This window comes from Dipodomys ordii, unplaced genomic scaffold (genome assembly GCF_000151885.1).
Source record: "Dipodomys ordii isolate 6190 unplaced genomic scaffold, Dord_2.0 Scaffold48, whole genome shotgun sequence".
In the NCBI taxonomy this organism is placed as follows: Eukaryota; Metazoa; Chordata; class Mammalia; order Rodentia; family Heteromyidae; genus Dipodomys; species Dipodomys ordii.
This window is the reverse complement of record NW_012267264.1, coordinates 982,516-1,000,717: the sequence shown is the minus strand read 5'-3', so window position 1 is coordinate 1,000,717 and position 18,202 is coordinate 982,516. Positions and strand designations below refer to the sequence as shown.

The window sequence follows — 18,202 nt, the reverse complement described above, 5'->3', positions numbered from 1 at the left end:
TCACATCTGCATCCGCTGAGGTCACATCTGAATTTGATGTGGCCACACCTTTCTCCGCCCATACCCTAGATAAGGGCTAGCCCAGGCCCAGACTCTCTCTCTGTTCTATTCTATCTCTCTCTCTGTTCTTTTCTTGCTCTCTCTGCTCTCTCTGCTCTTTTCTAGCTCTTTTCTCTCTCTTTCCTCTCTCTTTCCCAGCCACGTGGAGTGCCAACCTTGCCTGGTCCCAGCAGGTCTACTGAATAAACCTACCCCTTACCTGAATACCACGTGAGTGCTGGTGCTGTTCTTTCTCGGCTACCTCTTTTTAAAAACCTAACACTGACCATTTACCATTGCAGTGGCAAAAACTGTCTACATCTGAGAATGGCATAAAAATGAGGCGCTCTGGCTTTCCAGGGAGCGCAGGAGGCATTTCAAAGGGGTTTCACCACTCGGGCTTGATTAGCAGCACCCCATTAAATGTGTAGGAGAGTCAGTCTGGTGAGTGAAGGAGAGCTGATGAGGCAGAAGCGGCATCCTGACTTCCTCCAGAGCCCTCTAGAGAGAAATGGCCAAGCCCCCAAAGCCAAGCGTCCTCGGCTTCAGAGGTGACCGGCCTTTCAGCTAAAGGCCGTAGGAGCTCTCTGGCGTGGCATCACGTCTGGACAGAGACTGAATGACAGAGAACCGTAGAGAGTAGTTTCACTCACCAGAGTAGAGAAGTGGTGTGGACGTGGATGTGAAGGCCAACAATGGTATCAATGCGCAGTGTCCGCAGCAGACAGATGGGTTCGCAAAAGGCCGTCAGAACAGTGGGTATTCCTCAGAGCAAAAAGGGAAAAACAAAACAACAACAACAAAAAAAGGAAACAAAGAAAAATAAAAACAGAGGAATCCCACTTATCCTGACTTTAAGCCCTTCTCGGGTTCACACGGCACCATTTATGTTAGGTTTTTAAAAAGAGGTAGCCGAGTTAGAACAGCAGCACGCACGTGGTATTCAGGTAAGGGGTAGGTTTATTCATCATTCCAGCTGGCACCAGGCCATCTTGGTCCTCCACGCATTTGAGAAAGGCCTGGGAAAGAGAACTGGGAGAGCTGGGAAAGAGAGAGAGCTGGGAAAGAGAGAGAAAAGAGCTAGAAAAGAGAGTGTCTGGGAAAGGTGGGAAAGAGAGAGCTAGGAAAGAGAAGGGAGCTAGGAAAGAGAAGAAAAGAGCTGAGAAAGAGCTAGAAAAGAGCAGAGAGAGCGAGAATCAGTATATTTCTTGTTGTTGTTGGATGTGGGGCTTGAACTCTAGGCCTGAACACTGTCCCTGAGCTCTTCAGCTCAAGGCAAGCACTTTACTGCTTGAGACACAACACCATTTGGTTTTCTGGTGGTTAATTGGAGACAAGAATCTCACGGACTTTCCTGCCCAGGCTGGCTTTGAACTGTGATCCTCAGATCTCAGCCTCTTGAGAGCCTAGGATTTCAAGTGTGAGCCACTGGTGCCTAGCTTAAATACTTTCTATGTTTTATTGGTCATAGGGCTTGAACTCAGGACCTAGGTACTATCACCGAACTCTTTTGCTCAAGGCTAATGCTCTGCCACTATGAACCAAATGGCCCTTCCAGTTTTTTTGGTGGTTAACTGGAATTGTCTCATGGGCTTTCCTGTCCAGGCTGGCTTTGAACCGTAATCCTTAGATCACCTGAGTAGCTAGGATTATATGTGTAAGCCAATAGCACCAGGCTTATTTCTTTTTTGAACAATGTCCCTTCCTCTGCTTTATGGCCCCCTCCCCATTTTCCCCTTCCCATCCCTGCCCACAAGTTGTACAATTCATTTTCCACATAGTGTATGTTGAATACCAAGGGATTTTTTTTTTTTTGCCAGTCCAGGGGCTTGAACTCAGGGCCTGGGAAATGTCCCTGAGCTTCATTTGCTCAAGGTAGCACTCTACCACTTAAGCCACAGCACTACTTCCAGCTTTTTCTGTGTATGTGGTACTGCGGAATCAAACCCGGGGCTTCATGCATGCAAGGCAAGCACTGTACCACTAAGCCACATTCCCAGTTCACCATGGGCATTATGTAACACTGTCAAATTTTTATTTTATTTGTTTATTTATTATTTGTGACAGTACTAGGGATTGAACTCAGGGCCTCATGCTCTGGTTAGCTATTTTGCTCAAGGTTGGTACTCTACCACTTGAGCCACACCCCCACCTCTGGCTTTTTGCTAGTTAACTGCAGATAAGAAGTCTCTTAGATTTGTCTGCTTTGGAATAGGATCCTCAGATCTCTGCCTCCTGGGTAGTTAGGATTTCAGACGTGAGCCACCAGCACCTGGTTCATATTTTTAACATATTACGTAGAAAACAAGCCCTGTAACTGGGAGAGAATGAGGGAAGAGTCATTCTTCCCACTCGGGGCCTAAGAGTGGATATTTGAAAAAGTAGGACAGGCCATGAATGTTTCTGGTTTGTAGCCCATAGACAGAAGTCTAAAGGAGTCCCACATATCTTCTGTCCTTCCTGTTCTCTTCTTCCCCTTTCTTCTTGTTACCCTGCACCTTCCTTGATGTCATTCCTGCCATTGTGAGCTGACAGGCCCTCCTAGCCCTGGTGGATAGCTGGAAGGAGGGAAGACAGGTACAGCTGGGGAGGAGGAGGGAAACAGTGGTCCCACCAACACCTTGGACTTGGGCTGGGTCAGCGTGGGGCCCCAGAGATGTTCCCCAGCCCTTTCTTACCAAGAACCAATGAGTAAAATTAGGGGCCTCCCTCCTGCGGTCAGTGACTCAGGCCCTGGAGTGGAACTTGGGGTGGAAGATGGCCTTCTTTGTCAACTGATTCATTCTCCAGAATTCAACTTGTTCCCCGACTCTGTGGTGTTTGAAAGCAACTTTATCCAGGTATCCCTGCACAGGTCAGGGCTTGCCCTTTCCAAAGCCTGTCCCCAGGGGTGGGTCAGAAGATGCTGTGGACATTGAAAGCCCCAGGAGAAGGAAGTCATGAAAGCCAGAGCAAACCTGCCAATCTGGGTCTCATGCACTTTTAGTTTATTTCTTGAAAGTGATAGTTATGCTTATTATAAAGGGAAACACTTTCAATAGACTGAAAGCTGGTCTAGGGGGAGAATGACAATAATTGTTACCCCAACACAAATTTTTAGTCAAATGTAAGGGGCTTGGAGTGTTACTATGCGTGTCAAAGAGCCAGATTCAAATCATACAAAGCACTCACAGCTCCATCACCTGCATGTCCACAGGTGCGCTCTGTGCAGGTGCCCCCTTCTGGGCTGCTTCCCCCAGAGCAGTGAGATGATTCTTGGAAGCAAGCATTTGAGGCCTAGGGAAGTGAAGAGTGTGATCCCGCTGGGGTGTGGAGTGCTTGTCTGAGTACAACATGTCATCTCACGCAGGTACTGCCTGCCTCCCACAGCCACCAACGTGACTTTGTGAATCTGTTCTCCTTTGCCTTGTGGTGTAATCAGTTAGCCAGCAAGCACACAAAAATGCCTACTCTATGCAAGGCAGGACAGAGCAGGAGATACAAAAAGCTTGTGAGTTAGTTTCACCTGTTATAAAAAAGCAAACTCAGAGCTGGGAAGGTGGCTCAGTGGTAGAGTGCTTGCCTTGCATGCACGAGGCCCTGGGTTCAATTCTTCAGCACCATAAACAGAAAAAGCCAGAAGTGGGGCTGTGGCTCAAGTGGTAGAGCACTTGCCTTGAGCTGAAGAGCTGAGAAACAGTGCCCAGACCTAGAGTTCAAGCCCCATGACCGACCAAAAGAAAAAAAAAAAGAAGCAAACTCAGTCAGATATTTGAGAGGAGCTGACCCACAGAGAGTGGGCAGCAAAAGAAGACCCAGAACACAGGGGCTTGAGCCACTTTTGCTTTTTTCTTCTTTTTTTCTTTTTGTTTATGATACTTGGGTTTGAACTCAACGCTGTGTGCTTGCTATATAAACACTCTACCACTTGAGCCATACTCCTAACCCTTTTCTTTTTTTTGTCGGTCGTGGGGCTTGAACTCTGGGCCTGGGCGCTGTCCCTCAGCTCTTCAGCTCAAGGCGAGCACTCTACCACTTGAGCTACAGCACCACTTCCGGTTTTCTGGTGGTTTATTGGAGATAGGAGTCTCACGGTCTCTCCTGCCCGGGCTGGCTTTGAACCGCGATCCTCAGATCTCAGCCTCCTGAGTAGCTAGGATTACAGGCGTGAGCCACCAGCGCCCAGCACTCCTAACCCTTTTTGAGACAGGGTCTCACTACCAGCCCAGAAATATGCCTAGATCATGACTGCTGTTTTAGGCTTCCCACAGTAGCTAGAATAACAGGTATGTGCCATTATACCCACTTCGCAGTTGAGAAAGGGGGTTTTATGAACTTTCCTGCCTGGCCTGGCCTCAAACTGCAGTCTCCTCTGGGCACTGGTGGTTTACTCCTGTAGTCCTAGCTACTCAGAAGGCTGAGATTTGAGGATCACAGTTTGAAGACAGCCTGGGCAGAAAAGTCTATGAAACTCTTACTTCCAGTTAACCAGCAAAAAGCCAGAAGAGCAACTGCAGGCCTGGTGGAAAAGCACCAGCAGAGTGCTCTTAGCCCTGAGCTTAAGCCCTAGTATAAGAAAGAAAGAAAGAAAGAAAGAAAGAAAGAAAGAAAGGCAGGAAGGCGGGAAGGTGGGAAGAACGAAAGAAAGAAGGAAAGAAAAAGAGAAAGAGAGAGAGAGAGGGAGGGAGGGAGGAAGGGAGGGAGGGAGAGGGAGAGAGAGAAAGGAAGGAAGGAAGGGAGAGAGAGAGAAAGGAAGGAAGGAAAAAAGAAAGAAAGAGAAAAAGAGAAAGAAGAAGGAAAGAGAAAAAAGAAGGAAGAAAGAAAGAAGAAAGGAAAGAATTGCAATCTTCTCAATTTTAGCCTTCAAAGTATCTAGAATTACAGGTGTGAGTCATCTGCACCCATTTAGTATGTCTGAGACTTTGATAAGTAGAAAAGTGAAGGTGGAGGCGGGCGCTGGTGGCTCACGTCTGTAATCCTAGCTACTCAGGAGGCAGAAATCTGAGGGTCACAGTTCAAAGCCAGCCCAGGCAGGAAACTCCATGAGACTCTTATCTCCAATTAACCACCAGAAAACCAGAAGTGGTGCTGTGGCTTAAGTGGTAGAGGACACACCTTGAGCTGAAGAGCTGTGGGACAGTGCCCAGGCCCAGAGTTCAAGCCCCATGAGTGACAAAAAAAAAAAAAAGGAAGAAAGAAAAAAGAAAAGTGAAGGTGGATGCACCTTCAAAGTACCTAGATAAAGACAAGCCTGGTGGAATAGACAGAGACATGAACTCAGGACAAGTACCCATCCAAATGGAGGGGAAGAATGGAGTCAAAGAAGAGAAGATGGGAAGCATTTGAATTGGGTCTGGGGCTAAATGTGAAAGTTTTCCCTACTGTGGTCCCCCAGTTTTTGAAAACTATGTGAGGGGCTGTGATCCTCCATGTTCCAGTGCTTCCCAGGGGTGATGAATAGTTGGAGGTCCTCAGGCAAGCTTGGGGTGAGCTCATTTCCAGCACCCTTGGGAAAGAACAATGGGATCCATCCTCAGGATCCACTTTCTAGTCATTTCTCTATGAACATGGTATTTCAGCAATCAGATTTGTCCTCTTTCCATGTTCTATATTTGCTCTAATATTAAAAATGTTTTTGTTTCTCTGACTGGACACAAAGTGACCCCAGCTGCAGGAAGCTCAGAATGTGCCAGAAAGAGGTAGGCCCTCTCTGGAGATCAAAGTGCGCTTGCAGTGATTCACCCCACATAGTTATCATATGATCGTGTTGTCTCCTTCTGTCTCATCTCCCCTTATCATCACCATCACTATCATCACCTCAAAGCCCACTTCCTCCAATGTGTGCAGTCCTCTACGTTTTGTAGGGACTATGCATTGTATTCCACAGCAGGTGTTCCTAGAAATCTCCCCCCTCCCCCGCAAAAAAGTCAAAACTCATTTTCCTTGGAGGACTACCTGGTCTGGTTGGTGGGAATGAAATTCCAGTTCTTCCTAAGGTTTCCCCCTTGTCCCCAGTTCCACCAGGGGTTGGACAGAGATCTTGACCTTTTTGTAAAATCTAGAACAGTGCAAGAAAATCAACTGGTATTGGACTCATAGAGGTCTTCTCCTATGTTCCTGAACCTGGCTCCTATAGCTCTGAGCCGCTGCCTTTGGTGCTTTTCTACACTGTGTCCCGGTGGTGGGCACCCTCCCTTCCTGTCCTACAGTCCCTGGGTTCTCCAGCAACCATCTGACCCTTCCTTGTACTGGGGGGAAACTTCAGACCTTCTTCAAATTGAGCTGCCTCAACAGCTCAATAGCTCTTCTACTCTCCTCATCCACTTGCTTTGCACCATCTCCCTTCCAAGCCATTAGAAACCAGTGCTAGCTTCTCCTATCCAAGGGAGGAGTGAAAACAATATGTCACTCAGCTGTTACTACCTTGTCTTTCTACCGTTAAATAATGCAGAGGTCATTGGGTGCTGGCTCATGCTTGCATCCTAGTCAGGAGGCTGAAATCTGAGCATCATGGTTTGAAGCCAGCCAGAGCAGGAAAATCCCTGAGACTCTTATTTCCAATTAATGACTCAGAAAAAGCTGGAAGTAGTGTTGTGGATCAAGTGGTAGAGAGCTGGCCTTGAGCGAAAAGAAGCTCAGGGACGGTGCCTGAGCCCTGAGTTCAAGCCCCAGGACTAGCACCAACAGACAAGAAAAGAAGAAAGAGAGGAAGGAAGGAAGGAAGGAAGGAAGGAAGGAAGGAAGGAAGGAAGGAAGGAAGGAAGGAAGGAAGGGAGGGAGGGAGGGAGGGAGGGAGGGAGGGAGGAAGGGAGGGGAGGAGAAGGAAGGAAGGAAGGAAGGAAGGAAGGAAGGAAGGAAGGAAGGAAGGGAGGGAGGGAGGGAGGGAGGGAGGGAGGGAGGAAGGGAGGGGAGGAGAGGGGAGGGAAAGGAAGGGAAGGGAATGGAAGGGAAGGGAAGGGAAGGGAGGGGAAGGGAAGGGAAGAAAAGAAAGATGGAAGCAGAGTTATTGTTCAAGTATTAGACTGCCAGTCAAGCAAAAAAACTGAGGGACAGTATCCAGGTTCTAAGTTCAAGCCCCAGTACTGGAGAGCACATAGCGTGGGCATACGCACGCGCGCACACACACAATAGTAATAATTACAAGGATCAAAGGATTTATTGGTTGGTTGGTTGGTGGGTTGGTGGTCCTGGGATTTCATTCAGAGCCTCACATTTACTTAGGCAAACACTTTACCATTTGAACCACAAAATCTCCCAGTTGTTTTTCAGATAGTCTGTGTTTTGCCCAGGCTGGCTTCAGACCATGAGGCTCAGATCTCCTCTTCCCAAGTAGCTGGGATCATACGTGTGCTGCCTAGACCCAGCCACACAGGGTTTATTGCCCAGAAGTTTAGTTTATTTGAAGAGACCCAACAAAAGAAACCAATAGCGGCTTATGGCCCATTCCAGTACACGGCATAGCTGTCACTAAGCTGACGTGTCCTTTTCTTCTAGCATGTGTATCCTTCCACCCATCTTCTGCATCTTTCTGACCCATGTCCCTGGGGCTGATTTCCAGGTCACGAAGGCAGGGAACTGGACGGATGTCTTTGAAGGATCTACCATCGTGATCCTTGGGGTGACCTCTTCAGTGCCTTCCTTGCCTCTCCCCAACATCCTCCTGATGGCCAACATCTCCTGGCCCCAGAGTCCATTTTCCACCTGGATCACACCTGGTGCTGCCCCTGTCATCACCCTCAGCAGGTAAAGAAAGAAAGGAGGGAGGGGCAAAGGGGATGACTGACAGGTGTATGCATTGTTCTGCAGCTGGATTTTAAATTAAGAAATGAGTGTTCTTTAGTCTATCAATGATTTAGAACAAATTCATTCATTTCTTTGACAAAAGTTTCTAGTATCTGTACATACCAAGGGTAGAACAGTTCACAGTTCTGCCTCAGGCTCAGGTTTTTTGCTTGTTGTTGTTGTTTTGGTGGTAGTGGTGGTGGTTATGGTGGTGGTGGTGATGTGTGTGTGTGTGTGTGTGTGTGTGTGTGTGTGTGTGTGTAAGAGGGAGTACTGAGGTTTGGACCCTGGACACTGTCCCTTAGCTTTTTCCCGAAAGCTAGCACTCAACCACTTGAACCATGACTCTACTTCCAGCTTTTTGCTGGTTTAATTAGAGATAAGAGTCTCAAGGATTTTCCTGGCCAGATTGGCTTTGAACCATACCGGGTTCAAAGATCTCAGATGTCAGATCTCAGAGTAGTCAGGATTACAGGTGTGAGCCACCAGCTCCAGCATTAAGCCTCGTTCCTGAAGAGCTGGGCTTTCTTTCTTTTCTTTCCTTTCATTTTGTCAATATAGATGTAGGTGATTTCTAAAGAAAGGACAAACATATGAAAGCAAACAGCACCTTGAAGTGTTGAGACTAAAAGAAAAATGGATATATAGGCGGTATCATCCTTCTCCTTTCTCTTTAAACACAAGTGCTGGAGATGTAAGGAGAAAGCCTAGAAATGGAGTAAGGAAACCATTCCAATTACCACTTAATAACAGATCCAAACTTGGGCAAACCACTGAGCTTTTCGGAACTTCTATGTAAAATCTGTAAAGCGCAATAAATAATCCTTACCTTCTCATCATCAAAGAGCTGGTGTCGTGTCAGAATTGAGACATTACACCACAGTAACAGGGGTGGTTAGATGTGGGCAGATTAACAACAAACACCCTAGAAATCAGAAAGGACTCAAGTTTTAGTGGTCATCCCCACTCCCAGAACATGAGCTTTCTGCTCTCCAACCATCTCAAGAAGCAGGGAGAGGTGCTGACACAGGAATTTCCTGATTATGCATAGGATTCTTCCCCTGAAATACGTGGAGTTACAAATCTATGACAGAATCCAACGCATTCTGCGAGTTAGGACAGTGACTGAAAAGATCTACTACCTGAGGCTCCACAAAAACCATCCAGAGGCTGTGTTCCAATTCTGGATCCGCTTGGTGAGAATTCTACGGAAAGGTCTGTCTATCACCACCAAAGACCCAAGAATCCGGTTCAATCACTGTCTGGTGCCCAAGAGGACCAGACACTCCACCGAAACAACAGTAAGTAAGGACTTGCTCTGCTGTCTGCGGCAAAATAAACCAGACGTTGTGTAGCATCTATGGATGTGGATCCATCCACTTATATAAAATGCATACAAATACACACAAATAAACAGTTGGTCCTTCATATATGTAGCTAGATTCCTCATCCATGAATTCAACCAAATATATTCATTCTTTAATTTTTTTCCAGTATTGGGGCTTGACCTCAGGGTCTCATGTTCTGTCTTGACTCTTTTACTCAAGACTTGGCACTCTACCATGTGAACTGCACCTTCCACTTTTGGCTTTTTACTGGTTAACTGGAGATGAATCTTACAGGCTTTTCTGCCTAGGCTGACTTTGAACTGCAATCCTCAGATCTCAATCTCCTGAGTAACTAGATGTGAGCCACCAGTGCCCAACTTCAGACTAAAAATATTCAGAAAAGAATTGCATCAGTGCCAAACATGTCAGACATTTTCTTCTTGTGAGCATTCCCTACACCATACAGTATGCCCTGGCTTTACATATCGTTTAGAGTGCACAAGGTATCGTAAGCCAGAGAGGATTGCATGTCTCTTAGGCTGTTTACATAAGAAACTCCAACATGCATAGGTTTTGTGTTAGAGGGAGTCTGGACCTCATCTCCATTGGATACTGAAAGACATCTGTATATATTATAGAATACTGTGCTTTTTTACTTTAGATTGTATCACAGGCACTTTTCTTTAACCACAGGGCACTGTTTCCTTTTCACAATCAAGTAGTATAAGTTTGTGTGTGTGACCTCTTCTTTTCATTTGGCTTTTTAGCGCAAAGCTGATACCCTACCAATTAAGCCATGACTTCAGTTCAGGCTTTTTGCTGGTTAATTGTAGTAAGAGGCTCATAGATTTTTCTCTCTAGGTGGTTCCAACCTCAGCTCTCAACCTCTTGAGCAACTAAGATTATATGCATTAGACAACACCCAGAAAATAGTATAAGTTTTAATACATTTCTATTAAGATAGGTAAAATGTGGCATTTCGAATCTTCAATGAGTTTGAACACTTGGTACATGAATATTCACACATACTTTATTTCCTTTTGCTTCTTCTTCTTTTTTTTTTTGTCAGTCATGGGACTTGAACTCTGGGCCTTAGCACTGCCCTTGAGCTCTTCAGCTCAAGGCAAGTACCACTTGAGCCATAGTACCTACCACTTCCAGTTTTCTGAGTGGTTTATTGGAGATAAGAGTCTCACGGACTTTCCTGCCCAGGCTGGCTTTGAACTGTGGTCCTCAGATCTCAGTCTCATGAGTAGCTAGGATTACAGGCATGAGCCACTGACGCCTGGCCTTTTGCTTCTTTTGAATTCCTTTTTCTTTTGGACGGGATCTCACCACAGCTCACACTGGTTGAATACTTGCTGTGTAGGGCAGGCTGCCTTCCAACTCACAATCCTCCTACCCTAGCTTCCCTCCCAAGTCAAGTGCTGTTATTACAAACATGTACTACCATGTTCAGCTTCAACTTTTTTTTCTTGCAGCACTAGGGGTAGAACCCAGGTTTTACTTGATACTAAGAAGCCTTTCCAAGACCTGTATAGTGTAGAAATACAAGAAAATAAGCTTGACGGATTGAATTGCTCAGAGCCTTCAGATTTCAGAACCTAAAAACTTTCCTGCTGTCATTCAATTGTCATTCAGGGGTATAATCATCAGCTTTGAAAGCTAGCTACAACTTACATCTTGAGCTCTGAACAGAGTAGCCTTCATAGCCCAACAGAGAGAAGGTGGGATCCTGTCAGCAGTTTCTAGTTGGTCAGATAGTTCTGTGGCTTAATGCTTGAGGGCCAGCTTTCCAGGGCTAGTCTGCAAAACTTAGAAGGAACCCTACCAATTCGTTCAGTGCTCTGTCCCATGAAGCCATGGGTGCTCCAGAGCCTGGCTCTGACTTGAATTTCTTCACACAGCCTGAGAACAGCCTCCCATCATCCTCCCAGCCCAGTGAAACTTTCCTGCTGCAGGAAGCCGAGCAGACTACTGACAGATTCTTGGAACTCTCAGGAAGGACCCAGCCCCCAGCAGACAGGTGGGTTTGTTCCCAGCCCAGCATCACAGGGCCAAATCACTCTCGATCAACCTGGCTCTGTTCCTTCTTTTTATTCTTCATAATAATGCACCTGACTTTGTCCCTCAACTCTGTGGTAACCTGTCCTTGAAAACACAGTTTATGGTAGTCAAATCTCTTTGATCTGACAGTTCATTCCATACATAAGCCCCAACATTTTCAATGGTATGTACTCAATATGAGAGATGAATAAATTCCAAAATGCAAGCTAGCTCATGGCTGATGTCTCATACCTAGTGACTTGAGGATCTCAGTTGAAAACCAGACTGGGCAAAAAAATCTTTATGATCTTATCTCCATATGGCAAAAGCAATGCTGAGAGGGAAGCTTATATATAGCTCTAAGTGCACACAAAGAAACAGAAACAGCTCAAAGAAATAACCTCATGATTCAACTAAAACTGCTAGGAAAAAAATCAAACCTAAAACTACTAGGCAGATAGAAATAACAAAGATTGGGCTGGGAAGGTGGCTCAGTGGTAGAGCTCTTGCCTTGCATGCATGAGGCCCTGGGTTCGATTCCTCAGCATCACATAAGCAAAAAGAAAAAAGCCGGAAGTGGTGTTGTGGCTCAAGTGGTAGAGTGCTAGCTTTGAGCTGAAGAGCTGAGGGACAGTGCCCAGGCCCAGAGTTCAGGCCCCACGACCGGACCACCCCCCCAAAAAAAGAAAAGAAATAGCAAAGATTAGGGCAGAAATTAATAAAAATAGAGACTAAAATTATGCATAAAATCAATGAAACAAAAAGCCAGTTCTTTCAAAAAAAAAGTCAGTAAAACTGACAGACCACTAGTGAGATTGACAAAGAAAAAAAAAGAGATGAGATTCTAATCAATAAAATCAGAGATGCCACAGGAAACAACCAACATCCGAGTGATCCAAACAATTATAAAGGACTACTTTCAAAATCTATACTCAAAAAAGAAGGAAAACCTAGTAGAAGTTGACAAATTTCTAAAGACAGACAAACTGCCTAAGCAGAACCAAGAAGATATAAACCAGTTAAACAGGCCAACAAGATTAAGAAAAGGCTAGGCCCTGATGGATTCACCACTGAATTCTATAAGATTTTTAAAAATTAACTAACACCAATACTCCTCAAGCTTTTCCATGAAGTAGAAACAGATGGAGCAATTCCAAACTCATTCTATAAAGCCAGGATCACACTCATCCCAAAAGCAGGCAAGGATCCAACGAAAAAAGAGAATTACACACTAATTTCCCTGATGAACACAGCTGCAAAGCTATTTAATAAAACAGTAGCCAACAGAATCCATAAACAAATTTTTAAAAATTATAGATTTTGACCACATAGGCTTCATTCCATAGATGCATGGCTGGTTTAACATATATAAATCAATAAATGTAATTCACCACGTAAACACAGCCAAAGATCATCTCAATAAATTCAGAGAAAGCTTTTGACAAACTACAACATCCATTCATGTTAAAATCTTTGGAGAAGCTAGGAATAGAAGGAACATTCCTAAAAATAATAAAGGCTATATATGACAGACCAATAGCTAACAACACACTGAAAGGGGAAGAACTAAAACCATTTCTCCTGAGACAGTAACAAGGCAAAGATATCCGATCTCTCTTCAATATAGTTATGGAATTCCTAGCCAGAACAATAAGGCAAGAAAAGGACCTAAAAGTGATTCACACAGGGAAAGAAGAAGTCAAACTATTCCTATTTGCAGGTGACATGATCTTCTTGTTGTGGTGGTGGTGGTTGTGGTTGTTGTTGTCAGTTGTAGAGCTTGAACACTGGGCCTGGGCACTGTCCCTGAGCTCTTCAGCTCAAGGTGAACACTCTACTACTTGAGCCACAGTGCCACCTCTGGTTTTCTGGTAGTTAATTGGAGATAAGAGTCTCACAGACTTTCCTGCCCAGGCTGGCTTCGAACCACAATCCTCAGATCTCAGCCTCCTAAGTACCTAGGTGTAAGCCACCAGCGCCAGGCAAATGACATGGTCCTATACCTAAAGAACCCAAAAGACTCTATCCCCAAGATCCTAGAGCTGATCAATCACTTTGGTAAAACAGCAGTATACAAAATTAACACACAAAAATCAGTAGCTTTTCTGTATGCCAGCAATGTACAAGCAGAAAAGGAAATCAACTCCATTTGCAATAGCCTCAAAAAAATATCTAGGAATAAAGCTAACCAAAGACATAAAAGGTCTTTATAGTAAAAACTATAAAAATCTGAAGACAGAAATCAAATAGGACACCAGGAAATGGAAAGACCTTCCAGGTTCATGGATAGGTAGAACTAATGTCATGAAAATGGCCATACTGCCAAAAATGGTATACAAATTCAATGCAATTCCCATCAAAATCCCAGTGACGTTCTTTATTGAAATAGATAAAACAATAAAAAATTCATATGCAATAATGAAAGACCTAGCATTTCTGAGCAAAAACAACAATGTGGGTGACATCACAATAGCAGATTTCAAAGTCTACTACATAGCTACAATAACAAAAACACTTGGCATTGGCACAAAAATAGACCCAAACATCAATGGAATGGATTAGAAGACCCAGAAATAAAACCATACACTTACAGTTATCTGATATTTGATAAGGGACACAAAGACATACAATGGGGAAAAATAGACTCTTCAATAGTTAGTGTTAGGAAAACAAAATCTATACTCCATGTGCAGAAAACTAAAACTGAATCCCTGCTTGTCACCACACACTAATATCAATTCAAAGTGGATCAAAGACCTCAATGTCAGACCTGAAACTCTGAAACTACTGCAAGAGAGAAGGAGAAATATTAGAACTTATAGGTCGAAACTTCCTGAATACAGTCCCAGGGACTCAACAGATAGAGCACAGACTTGACAAGTGAGACTACATTAAAATAAAAAGTTTCTGGGCTGGGAAGGTGGCTCAGTGGTAGAGCGCTTGCCTTGCATGCATGAGGCCCTGGGTTCCATTCCTCAGCACCACATAAGCAAAAAAGAAAAATGCTGGAAGTGACGCTGTGGCTCAAGCGTGGTAGAGCGCTAGCCATGAGCTGAAGAGCTGAGGGACAGCGCCCAGGCCCAGAGTTCAGGCCCCACGACCGGACCCAAAAAAAAAAAGTTTCTGAATAGCTAAAGATATAGTTACTAAACTAGAAAGACAGACAACCAACTGGGAAAAGATCTTTACCAGCAATACATCAAAGGCCCAATATCCACTATGTACAAGGAGCTTAAGAAACAAATCCCTCCCAAACTTAAAACACTAATTACTAATGGTGTAATGGCCAGGCAAGGAGCTAAGGAGAGACTTCACCAAAGAAGAGGTAAGAATGGCAAAGAAACACATGAGGAAATGCTCATCATTCCTGGTCACAAAGGAAATGCAAATCAAAACAACTCCGAGATTCTATCTCACCCCAGTGAGATTGGCCAAAATTGTGAATTCAAACAACGAATGCTGGCAGGGACATGGGGAAAAAGGAACCTTAGTGTACTGCTGGTGGAAATGTAAACTAGCACAACCACTCTGGGCAGCAGTCTGGAAGTTCCTCAAAAAAGTAAGCATAGATCTTCCCTACGATCCAGCCATACCACTCCTGGGCATCTACCCTGAACATCATGAGCCAGGATATGACAAGGACACCTGCACATCCATGTTTATTGCCACACTATTCACAATAACCAAGGTATGGAAACAGCCCAGATACCCCACAATAGATGAGTGGATCCAAAAACTCCACTCATTGTGTATAAGTACATATAAACAATGGATTTCACACAGCCATTAGAAATAAGATAAAATAAAATAATGTCATTTGCAGGGAAACGGATGGAACTAAGCCAAATCATGTTGAGATAAGCCAAGCTCAGACACGTGGCTCGTGCTCTCTATGATATGCAGAAATTAGCTCTAATATACACTGGGACATGATAAATTATACAGGACTCTAGCTACACGCAGTGAGACTAAAAGAAGATACACTTATAAGAGAATCACAAAGGCGCAATGCCAAAGTGCCATTTCATATGTATCTAAATGAACTGCAAGATTTTTGTTTTTTAGATTTTTTTTTGATGATTCTGTCTTCTTTATGTATGGTGTGCTCAAGTGTATATCTTCTGGAGGGCATGGAAGAGGGTACAGAACACAAGGGAAAAAGGGCGAAAAAGTGGAGTTCTTTGGATGTTGATGAAAGTGAACTATACAACTGATGGGTAGATACAGAAGGGAGAGACTGGGAGAAAGTAAGGGAACAGAAGACATTGTACAAAAGGAAAAGTACTCATTACCTGACATGTAATTTTAATTCCTCTGTACATCACCTTTGTAAGAACAACAAAGTAAATGAATTTTTAAAAAGACCATATCTCCCATGAACCAGCAAAATGCTGGTTCATTGACTGGAGGTGTGGTTTTAGTGGTAGAGTGAGGCTAAAAGCTGATCAAGAATGTGAAGCCCTGAATTCAAAGTCTGGTACCAAAAAAATGCAAGCTTGTGGGGTTAGTTAGCCATTAACCCAGATCACAAGGGTCCCTTGGGTAAGACTCTGGTTTTTTTTTTTCCTTTAACTTATTTCTTCTGTAAAAATGGACAGGACAGTACAGAACAGGCAGTACTACTCCCAGACTACTCCTAGCTCCAAAGTTCTAGTCATTTTCTGATTGTATTATATTCTATATCAAGGATAAAAACGGAAAACAAGAGTATGTGATCAATATGCCAAACAAGTAAAACTTGTAGGATAACATCAAAATGCCAATTTAAAGCTGAACACCAGTGGCTCATGTCTGTAGTCCTGGCTATGCAGGAGACAGATCTAAGTATCTATCATAATTCAAAGTTATCAAGGGCAGGAACATTATGAGACTCTTATTAACCACCAAAAAAAGCTGGAAGTGGAGGTATGGCTCAAGTGGTAGAGGGCCAGCCTTGAACAAGAAAGCAAAGGGACAATACTTAGGCTCCTGAGTTCAAGCTCCAGCACTAGCAAACACACATGTACACATGTTCAAGCACATGCACACGCAAAACTAATTTTGTCGCCCTTTTATGTTTGTTTGTTCCCTCAGTGGAAGAAATTTTCCTCTTGCCCCAGGACAAAATCTGCCTCTGGACAGTCCCCAAAGCACATGGCCTCCTCTTACAAGGTCTTCGGTGCCTCTAAATTGCAAAACACACTCTCAGTTCTGCTTAAGATCATTTTTTTTTTAAAAAGGTTTGGAAATGTGGCTTGGTGGTAGAGTGCTTGTCTAGCATTCATAAAGCCCTGGGTTCAATTCCTCAATACCACATAAATATAAAAAGCCAGAAGTGGCTCAAGTGGTAGAGTGCTACCGTTGAGCAAAAGAAGCTCAGGGACAGTGCCCAGGCCCTGAGTTCAAGCCCCAGGACTAGCAAAAGAAAAACTGGAAGTGGAGATGTGGCTCAAGTGGTAAAGGGCCAGCCTTGAGCAAAAAAAAGCTAAGGGACAGCACTCAGAACCTAACACACCTCCCTGCTATCCTCAGCCTGACCCCCACCAAGATGCCTTTTCTTGGGCATAAGAGCAATGGGTTGACACTCCCCTGACAGTTCCCTAATGCTTTTAGCTGACTTTTCAGAGCTTTCTTGGATTCTTTGAAGTTCCCAACTCCAACTCAGGAGAGGCTGTGACACTTCCCTCTTATATGGTCACCAGCCCTGTCTAGGACTGGATCTTCAGAGTCTTTGAGATCTGGCATTAGCAATCAGGCATCATCTTCATCCTTTTAAGGAATTCTCTTGAAGGACTTAAAAGGCTTACATTGGCTTTAGGCAACTCTGTATTGTCCCAACCAAGAATCCCACCATCCCATCTCTCCTGTCCTCCACATGCCTGGGCAAGAGTGTGCCCCAGTCACAGGTTCCCCAGACCCAGGAGCCATTAGGTTCTCCACACACACACATAATATTCCAGGTGCCTGTTCCTCTTCATTGGACAAGCCTCAGTTCTCACCTAGCTTCTCCTTTTGCGTTATCCTGGGCATACCTTATATGCTCCCATCATTACCCTTCATATCTATATTTCTACAGCTGTCTTTGGTGTACTCATCTTAGAAAAGACATATGCAGAAAAGATATATCCCCAGTCCTGGGGCTTAAACTCAGGGACTGGGCACTGTTCCTGAGCTTTTGTGCTCAAGGCTAGTTCCCTACCACTCCCATTTCTGGCTTTTCAGTGCTTAACTGGAAATAAAAGTCTAACAGATTTTCCTGCCTGGGCTGGGTTTGAACCACTATTCTCAGATCTCAGCCTCCTGAGTAGCTAGGATTACAGGCATGAGCCAGCAGCACCCAGAGAAAATGATTTTTTTAAGTAGATTTTTAACCATGTTTCCTTTTTCTTCTATTGTTTCCAATGACCCCCAAATTCCTGGCCTCTTACAGAAACACCAACACTGCCATCAAAAAGGACGAATCCAACTGCTGCAACATACTTTCGAAAGTGGCATCTCCAATCACTATAAATATACCCATGAGAACAACCTTGTGGCACAGCCTCTGGGAACAAGAAGACCCAGGTGGGCACTGCCTGCAGGCTCCTGCAGCCAGTTCTCTAGGAGAGAACTTTTGGGGACCCTGATACCTAGCCAAATGTATGATCACTGTAGGCATCTGTTTATTTGCTACACCTCCTATGATGTTGTTTCCCACAGTGGGCCACGTGACCATGGGAGAGGTAAGATGGTGTTTATAACAAGGTGTTTCTTTTCTTTTTTTCTTTTTTTTGGGAAGGGGGCCGGTCTTGGGCCTGAACTCTGGGCCTGGGCGCTGACCCTCATCTCTTCAGCTCAAGGCTAGCACTCTACCACTTGAGCCATAGCACCACTTCCGGCTTTTTTTTTCTGCTTATGTGGTGCTGAGGAATGGAACTCAGGGCCTCATGCATGCAAGGCAAGCGCTCTACCACTGAGCCACCTTCCCAGCCCAACAAGGTGTTTCTGTACTTCCACCAATAAACCTCCAAGAAATCCCCTGTTTGTGCACACTTTGCTGTAGGGAGGCT

The 18,202-nt window shown here is 44.5% G+C and overlaps 1 protein-coding gene across 1 annotated transcript; it reads left to right on the top strand.

Moving 5' to 3' along the window:
• The first annotated feature begins 2,641 nt into the window (after window positions 1–2,641).
• Window positions 2,642–17,779, top strand: Fam71f2 (family with sequence similarity 71, member F2). The gene is made up of 5 exons (XM_013019976.1): window positions 2,642–2,879; window positions 7,577–7,761; window positions 8,852–9,101; window positions 11,036–11,154; window positions 17,584–17,779. The coding sequence occupies exons 1-5, from the start codon at window positions 2,727–2,729 to the stop codon at window positions 17,777–17,779; spliced, it is 903 nt and encodes a 300-aa protein (XP_012875430.1). The 5' UTR covers window positions 2,642–2,726.
• The last annotated feature ends 423 nt before the right edge of the window (window positions 17,780–18,202 follow it).